Source organism: Populus alba, chromosome 11 (assembly GCF_005239225.2).
Source record: "Populus alba chromosome 11, ASM523922v2, whole genome shotgun sequence".
Lineage (NCBI taxonomy): Eukaryota > Viridiplantae > Streptophyta > Magnoliopsida > Malpighiales > Salicaceae > Populus > Populus alba.
Genome location: NC_133294.1, coordinates 14,823,441 through 14,832,798, shown reverse-complemented (window position 1 = coordinate 14,832,798; position 9,358 = coordinate 14,823,441). Strand labels below are relative to the sequence as shown.

Genomic DNA, 9,358 nt, shown 5'->3' with positions numbered 1-9,358 from the left:
TTTTCTTATTTGTGCTTCCCGATGTTGATATTTATCTTGCTCTCTGATTCCTCCAGAATGCTAAATATTTTAGCATTTATTTATTTTTATTTAATTACATAATAATGAAACTAAATATTCATAGAAAACATAATAAATGAAAGGGATAATTATATCATACTTCCTAATTTTATCTTCTTTATAAATCAAGATTTAAAAATAATTTAAATAAAATTATGTTTAGGACTATTCTTGCATGTTAATTTAAGTTATTATTCAAACTCTTTAATTTATTGAAAAGTCATAAATATATTTGGTTTTTAATACATTTGACTTGCATAAAATTTTTATTAAGAACAATAATGAGAGGTAGTTTAATTAGTTAGACTTTAAATTTATTCTCTATTGATAACAAATTCAAGTATTCTTAGGATTATTAGAGATTTTTATAATTGTTAATTTCAAGATATGTGAGATTTGTTAAGGTACATGTAAGTTGACTCGAAAACCTCATTAATAATAAAAATAATAAAAAACCTTTTAAAAACTGCATAAAAATCTTGATTTAATTTTAAATCAATATTCTTAACTTATAATTTATAAATTCCAAGTAATGAAATGTTTTATGAGACGTGATAAATGTGCGAACTAATCGATTTAAATAATTATGTCTCAGAGAAATCAATGATCCATTGACTCTTGAAGGCACATTTTCTGAAGTTGACATGACGGCATCCGAATGAACCACCAAACATTTGCATGTTAGGAAGACAGACACGCAGAAAAAGCGTGGTAGGTGCAACTATAGGCCCAATTTTAATTTGTTAGACTTCATATTTTACGCGACACATCATTTTCTACATGCTTAATATTTCACTGAGAATTCAATTTCAGAAAATTATATTAAAAAAAAAAATTATTAATGAAATATTTTTTATTGATACTTTTCAATAATTATAGCGATGAAATATTTTAATTGAAGATTCCTAATTATTATAATGATAAAATTAATTTTGTCGATAAATGCCGACAGAATCACCAATAAAATAAAATAATTCAAAAATAAAAAGGTTTTATGTTTGTGAATCCATCGATAAAATAACATGTGTTGGGTTGTGATATTATGGTAATTTATTGTGTGTTTGTATACATGTGTTGTGCTGGGTTCCATATAGGAAAAATATTGCTAGAATTTTGTTATAAATTGATAAATGCGCTAAAATAAAATAAAATAAAAACATAAACCTATGATTTAGATTTTAATTGAATATTCTTAGTTATTTAGTTATATTGTTTAGATGTTGACAAAATGTATAGGGTCAAAACAAAGCGTTACTACATTGTCAAGCAATATTGTTCATAACTCTTTAGTTTATTTAGATGTTGATCATGAAGAGACATATGATATACCATCTAATGATGATGGCTTGCCAATTATGGGTTGCAAATCTATAGTCCTATATGTGAGGGATTCATATTTCAACAAGTTAATTGAGAAATAGAAGCTCAATGTAAGCATGTAAGAAAAATTAATTTTGTTCAAACATAATATAAAATTAATATTAGCATGTTTATTAGTTTGGAGTTAATTATTTCATTTTTAGGTCTCTAAATTTAGAAGCTGTGAGAACAATAATATCGATGATGAAATCGTCATCAGATGTGCTTTTTTTTCAATAGAGTCAACTTAAAGATCATTCAAAATGGAGGCTTGTGGTTGATGCTTGGTAGAGGAAGTTTAAGGTTAATATGTAATTAACACTTTTAGTGGATAAAAGATGTTCTTAAAACTTGGAAACTAATTATTTTACAAAAATAATTTCAAGGAAAAATTATGGTGGGATGAGGCAAACTAAAAGGTGGCAAGACAGGTCTAGGAAAATTATAGCTCAACTAGGTAAGTTTTAATTTGTCACCTGCACTACCAGAAAATCAATAAATACAAACGGAAATACCGAGGGAATATTTTCGTCGATAAATTTCCAAGGGATTTTACCGACGGAAATATTCCCTCGGTATATACCGAGGGAATTACCGTGGGAAATTTTTTTTAAAACAAAGCAAAAAAAATGATGACGTGTCATTTTTTACCAACGGAATTACCGACGGAATTATTCCGTCGGTAAATCCGTTGGTAAACTGTGAACACTGTTCATCATGTCAATTACAAAGGGAATTACCGACGGAATTTTCCGTCAGTATTTTTCAGAGAGCTCCAGAACTGTTCATTTTTCAATTGCACTGTTAATTGTTTTACTTTACGGACAAAATCACCGACGGATTGAAAATTCGTCGATGTGTTTTGGCGGTTTTCTGAAAAAATTCAATTGATTTAAAATTTTCGTTTAAATATTACATACGGAATCACCGACGGATTTAAAAATCATCGGTAATTTTTGGCGGTTTCTGAAAACTTTTTACAAAATTGAAAATTTAAATTAAATATTACCGATGAAATTACCGACATAATAATTAAAAAATATTAATATTCAATTATCCGTCGGTAAATCCGTCGGTAACGCGCCCCAATAAAAAACCTGAATCCACGTATTTCACAAGAGATAGACTCATTATTTCTTTTTCTTCTTCTACTACTTCTACTTCTTCTTCTTCTTCTTCTACTACTACTACTACTTCTTCTTCTTCTTCTTCTTCTTCTTCACTATATGTAAAAAACATCAATATCTATTTCTTTCTCTTCTTTTCTCTCCTCATCTCCTTCTCTTTTCCTCCATGCTCGGGTATGTCTTTTTCTTCTTTCTTCTTTTATCCTCTTAGTATTTTTTTATTAATATGCTTTACGATTTTTTTTTCCTTAGCTTCACTTGCAAGTATATTAAGGTAAGATTTTTTTTTCTTATTTTTTCATGATTTTTTTTCACTATATTTGTTCTTAATAATTGTATAAATGTTGTTGTGAGATTATTTTTTTTCATATGAGATCAATTTTTTGTTGATTTATTTATAGGATTTTTAAATTTTTAGCAATTGCAACTTCATTTTTTTCATATGAATTTTTTTAGTTGAATTAATTTTTTTGTTTTATTTATTTGTTGCAAATTTGTTTGAGTTGATTTTCTTATTCTTTTTTCCAAGCATTTTGAGTATATATTATACAATGTTGATTTATGTTAATTTAATTATTTTATAATTTTACAAAATGAATTTTTTTAAAATGTTTTTAAATAATTACCGACGGAAATTTCCGTCGGTAAATCCGTTGGTAAATCCATCGGTAATAAAAATTTTTTTACCAACGCGTCTGTTCTGTTAGTAAATCCATCAGTAATATTATTACTGATGGACAAAAAATTACCGACTAAAGATTCACCGACGTAAATTCTCCGTCGGCGATTTTGTCGGTAAATTAATTACCAATGGAATATGTGCCTTACACCGGCGGAAAAATTCCGTTGGTAAAACTGTTAAATCTTGTAGTGCTGTAAATGTTTATTTGTAAAATTTTAATATTTTTTGTTATATTTTTCTTAGTTTAATGAATTTTTGAACCAAGTTGTGTGATTTATAATATGAAGCATACACCTATGCTAAAAAAAGAGCTAAGTCAAATAACTTTAAGGTGTGGAAGAATTTTAGACATTTCCACACCACTAAGAGTAACTAGGAGAACTATCTAGAGTTTTATACGTTAGAGGGTTTTAGTTAACGTTCAAGGAGTGGGTCCTCGAACAGAAACAAGGAGACTCACGATTTCATTAGTAATACATCAACAAGTCACTTCCTTTTACAAACCATGCAAAACACCTTATAAGAGAGCTTGTTTTAATTTCAAGTATTTTTCTTAAAATGATATTTGTAATTTGTGTTCAACTAAGACAGATTTATTTTACAAGCTACACAGCTTGCAAGCATGCCTATTCTAATAGAGTGGTATATGGAAACACATCTACAAAGGGAGGATAGATAAAAAGAGATGCAATAATTTTTGATAGCCAAATAGAGGTGTTTATTGTAAGTAGAGTTTTTGCATATTGTTTGGACTAATGTTTTCTCATCTATATCTCTGACTTCTTTTTATGTGATATAGGGACAATATAACATTGCCATGTGTGAAAACATTGAGAAAACCTTTCAACTCATCCAGAATACGGTCCGAATTTGAAGTTGGAGGCTAGAGAAACTGGTGGACCTGATAAGAATCGAGTTTATGGTATCTCTACAACTATGGCCTGAGATATGAGATCAAGTTGTACTGTCTCGACTCTAGGCATCTCACAATTTAGCCCGAGTAAACCATTACTAATTGTTGAGGAGTTGGTTGAACAACAAGATGTTGCTCTGACGGCCGAAATGAAAGCAAAGTATAAAGCAAAAGAAAAAAAACTGGAGGAGATCATGACAAAGTATGAAGCATGCTTTTCCAGTCATTACCCTTTCCCTTACAAACCTTCACAAGATTTCCCTGCCCCTCCACCTCCACTTGGAGCTTGTAATTGATTTGCATATAGATTTGTAATTGATTTTTATATTATATAAATTTTGTAATTCAATTTAATTGATTTTTATATACATTTGTAATTTTTTTACATTATATAATTTTTCAATTTAAATTAATTGTTTGATGTTGTTTAATTTCATTGTAAAATTGTTTTATAGCATTTTTTCTAAAAAAATACATCTTGTTTAAATACCAACATAATTTCTCTCAGAAAATGTTCAATCTTTTCATCAAAGAAATAAAAATAATTATTAATTAGTTTAACCCAACCCGATGGGAACACCGAAGGAATATGCCATCGATGTTCTATCGGCGAAACTATTAGTGAGACAAACATATTGCAAACAAAAGTATCCATTGGTAATATTTACCGATGAAATTGACGACGGATTATATTGGTCGGCCCCTTTTTAAAGGATCGATGACTATAATTCATTGTTATTATATCCATTGGTATAAAAATCAACGATGAAATTACCGACAAGAATGTACCAACAAGAAGATATTTTTTAACTACACGTTTCCATTAATAAATTTATCAGTGATTCAACAAAATTTTTATCAGTGATTCAACAAAATTAGTGTGTTTGCACAGATAGAATATTCCATAAGTGTTTTAAGATTTTCTGGTTGTGATTATATTTTCCCGTGGTAGTTAGTACGTTGCTATGTTTGCTTGAGATAAAATTGCTTCATCAGGTGCGGTCTCCCTACGATTCATCCATATATGGCCTGTACTTCATGATACCCATCTAACACTGAAATGGACTTTTCTTTGATGGAAACATCTATATATCTTGGTTAGCTTCATCAGCAAGCACTGTTGTTAATGATCTTACATAGATGAAAACCATGATTAAGCTTCATGTTGGCCAGCTACGACTGTTCTTTCACAGGTAGGTTGCGCAAGTGGTAATTCGACCAACTGAAAAAATTAGTACTTCCATTAAGATTTGATAGCGCAAGCTATCTAATCAATCCATTGCATTTATGGTCAACAGTAGCAGATCTAGCACTCGAACAAAAAGTCTAGACATATTCTTAAGCGACAGTAATCTGCCAACATCTCAAGATATTTGAATGTTCAAGGTGAAAGTGATCTTACTGAAGGAAGAATATAGCAGGGTTAACTTCCATTTTCTAACCTGATCATCATCACAAGGTGAAAAACTGGCTAAGAATTGACCTAAAACTACGCCTAAAGCAAGCCATGGTTTCTGGCGTTTACAGTCTCTGTTACTCCAATATTACCACGGATGTGTGTGGAAGCAGTTTAGATTAAAACTCTCCTTGTTGCTGAAAATGGAAGTCTGTGTTACCAGAAACGGAAAATGCATGGAAGGAAGCTGGACAACGCCATGGCAATAAAAAGTGGGTATCATTATTTAAGTAGGGACGCGAAGGAAATTGGCTTTGACTGCACTCTAGAGTTGTTACTGAGCTGAAAACATCAACAGTGACGCATCTGGTTCATGAGGCTTGTTCTAGTTTTCTTTTCATTTTTAAACTTTATAATTACTGCACCTAATCAACGAAACAACCCTCCTTCAACTCTCTCTATATATACTGGTTTCCAAGCATTTAATGTGCCAAAAAAGAGCGGCTTCTTTCTTCTCTAGCTTGCTCCCAAAGAAGAAACATATCAGAAAAATGGGTGCCTCTCTCCTTCCTCCACCAGCATTTCTGGCAGTGTTTCTCTTCTCATTTGTCACTTTGTCTTTCAATCCTGAGCCTGCACTTGCCATTACTAGGCACTACAAATTTGATGTATGTGTTACATGTGAAATGTAACTACGCTTCTTGTTTTTTTTTCTTCTTCTTGGTCGAATGAGTTTTGCACTTTATTTTTTGACAGTATAGAAAATAAAATTTTACAGGTTGTGCTGCAAAACGTGACACGCCTTTGCCATACCAAGAGCATGGTTACAGTCAACGGGAAGTTCCCGGGGCCTCGCATTGTAGCTAGAGAGGGTGATCGTCTTGTTATTAGAGTGGTCAACCATGTCCAAAACAACATCTCTATTCACTGGTACAAGGACGACGACCTTCTTCAATGGACCTTCTTGTATAGAAAAGGCTGTGTCTAAATCTCAGTTTATGTTTTCATTGATCCATGCAGGCATGGGATCCGACAGCTTCGTAGCGGGTGGGCTGACGGACCGGCGTACGTAACGCAGTGCCCTATACAAACTGGACAAAGCTACGTGTACAACTACACCATTGTAGGACAGAGAGGCACTCTTTGGTGGCATGCCCATATTTCATGGTTAAGATCAACTCTCTACGGTCCAATAATCCTTCTTCCCAAACGCGGCACTCCTTACCCATTTGCTAAACCTTACAAGGAGGTTCCAATCATCTTTGGTAATCGATCAACTACAAGAAATCAAGCTACTTTGAGGAGCTAATTGAAATTTACGTTGACTTTTTTTTTTTTTACCTGTTGAGGGAGTCTATGTCTGCTAACACAAACCATAATGCAAAAAAATTGCAGGGGAGTGGTTTAATGCAGATCCAGAGGCGATCATTAGTCAGGCAATGCAAACTGGTGGAGGCCCAAATGTCTCTGATGCTTACACTATCAATGGACTTCCAGGGCCATTGTATAACTGCTCTGCCAAAGGTAACTCTTCTTCTTCTTCTTCTTCTTCTTCTCCTCCTCTCTCGTTTAACTGGTGTACATGGTACCTGGCAGATACTTTCAAGCTGAAGGTAAAGCCAGGGAAGACTTACCTTCTTCGCATGATCAATGCTGCCCTCAATGACGAGCTGTTCTTCAGCATTGCAAACCACACAGTCACAGTTGTTGATGTCGATGCTGTTTATGTCAAGCCATTCGAGGCCGAGACACTTCTCATTACCCCTGGACAAACCACAAATGTTCTTCTGAAAACCAAACCCGACTACCCGAATGCCCAGTTTTTCATGTCTGCTAGACCTTACGCGACTGGTCAAGGAACTTTCGATAATTCAACTGTTGCTGGCATTTTAGAATATGAAGTACCAAACAAAACCAGTCAATCAAACCACTCCACCAAGAACCTCCCACTCTATAAACCAAATCTACCACCTCTAAACGACACTTCATTTGCTACAAACTTTTCTAGCAAGCTCCGCAGCTTAGCCAGCGCTGACTTCCCTGCCAATGTTCCTCAAAAGGTTGACAGACAATTTTTCTTCACTGTAGGCCTCGGAACAAACCCATGCTCTAAAAACCAAACCTGCCAGGGACCAAACGGGACGAGGTTCGCTGCTTCGGTTAATAATATATCATTTGTAATGCCAACCACAGCTCTACTCCAAGCCCACCATTTTGGTCAATCAAAGGGTGTTTACAGTCCTTATTTTCCGATCAGTCCGCTGATCCCTTTTAACTATACTGGAACACCACCGAACAATACTATGGTGAGCAATGGAACAAAGCTAGTTGTTCTTCCGTTTAACACAAGCGTGGAGCTCATCATGCAGGACACCAGCATCCTTGGTGCAGAGAGCCACCCTCTTCATTTGCATGGTTTCAATTTCTTTGTTGTCGGTCAAGGTTTTGGGAACTTTGATCCAAGCAAGGATCCCGCAAATTTCAACCTTGTTGACCCCGTTGAAAGGAATACTGTGGGAGTGCCCTCTGGAGGCTGGGTTGCTATACGGTTTCTAGCAGACAATCCAGGTTGGTAAATTAATCATCATTAGTATAAGCAACGCATGCAAATTAACATCCTACTTTATCTTAGATGATTAAGTTTATGAACGTAGCATCTTCGTTTGCTGACATGTTATCTTTTGTGGATGATGGCCGTCACCAGGTGTATGGTTCATGCATTGCCATCTAGAAGTGCACACAAGCTGGGGCTTGAAGATGGCTTGGGTTGTCTTGGATGGAAAGCTTCCCAATCAGAAGCTGCTTCCTCCACCAGCTGATCTTCCCAAGTGTTAACTTTCAAGGCTTCAAGCTGCTTCTCACCTCCATTGATCGAGACCAGAAACTTCCCTGATTAATTCTTTTTTTCTTCGGGTTTTCTTTGTAACAGGCTTGTTTGTTTCTTTTCGGTGTTTTTTCTCTCATGAGCTTGAGTTTCCGAGATTATTTTGGTTACCATTGTTGAAGTTCAGGAAGGAAAATCGAATCTCGTCGAACCTTTTGATTATTTAATTTGCAAGCAACATTTTTCTATTATTTATTGCTTTTATATTCATAAAAGGGCATGGAGATCAACTTTTAAACTGAATTCTGAACTCGAGAAGACTCTAACAGCTTCGTCAGCAACCACCATGCTATGAAAGCAATTGTTCATGCTTTCTCCTTCAAGGCAACTTCTTCTGCTTTTATCTCTCATTTTGGATCACGAATTCATTAACTAAACATTTCAAGTCAGTCCCCTCCACTTTTAAAATTAATTAAAAGCACTCAATTGATATATTTCTAAACATACAAACACTCAAATGGTAATAAATTATATTTCTTATACTATTATTTATTCAAGCTAGAAATAGTACATGATCAATACTACAGAATAAGACATTAAGATAAAAAAAAAAAAAAAATAAAGAAAGAAAGAAAGAATTAACTTATGACTTGATTTAGTTTTGAAAATATCCGGTTATAATTTGTTGCTTTATTTTAAATTATATTTTTTTAAAATAATATAATTTTTATTTTTTTGTAAGATAAAAAATAGATTGATCCAAATTAATCCAAGACTTATTTTTTGACCTCTAAATTAATTAGATTTAAATACTATACTTTTAGTAACATAAATTTAAATCATTTGAAATATTATCAATGCAAATATAGTATTATATATATATATATATATATTTTTTTTTTTTTTATGGTTATGAAAATTAAACTATTGCGACTGCTTTTTTTTTTTTCCCTCAAACAACTTATTTAAAATCATATATTTAACACGTTAAACAAGC

General features: G+C 33.2%; 1 protein-coding gene across 1 annotated transcript; it reads left to right on the top strand.

The window, feature by feature from the left end:
- Positions 1-6,021: 6,021 nt before the first annotated feature.
- Positions 6,022-8,612, top strand: LOC118038334 (laccase-17). The gene is made up of 6 exons (XM_035044654.2): positions 6,022-6,205; positions 6,316-6,467; positions 6,558-6,802; positions 6,933-7,061; positions 7,134-8,105; positions 8,242-8,612. The coding sequence occupies exons 1-6, from the start codon at positions 6,023-6,025 to the stop codon at positions 8,370-8,372; spliced, it is 1,812 nt and encodes a 603-aa protein (XP_034900545.1). The 5' UTR covers position 6,022; the 3' UTR covers positions 8,373-8,612.
- Positions 8,613-9,358: the final 746 nt, after the last annotated feature.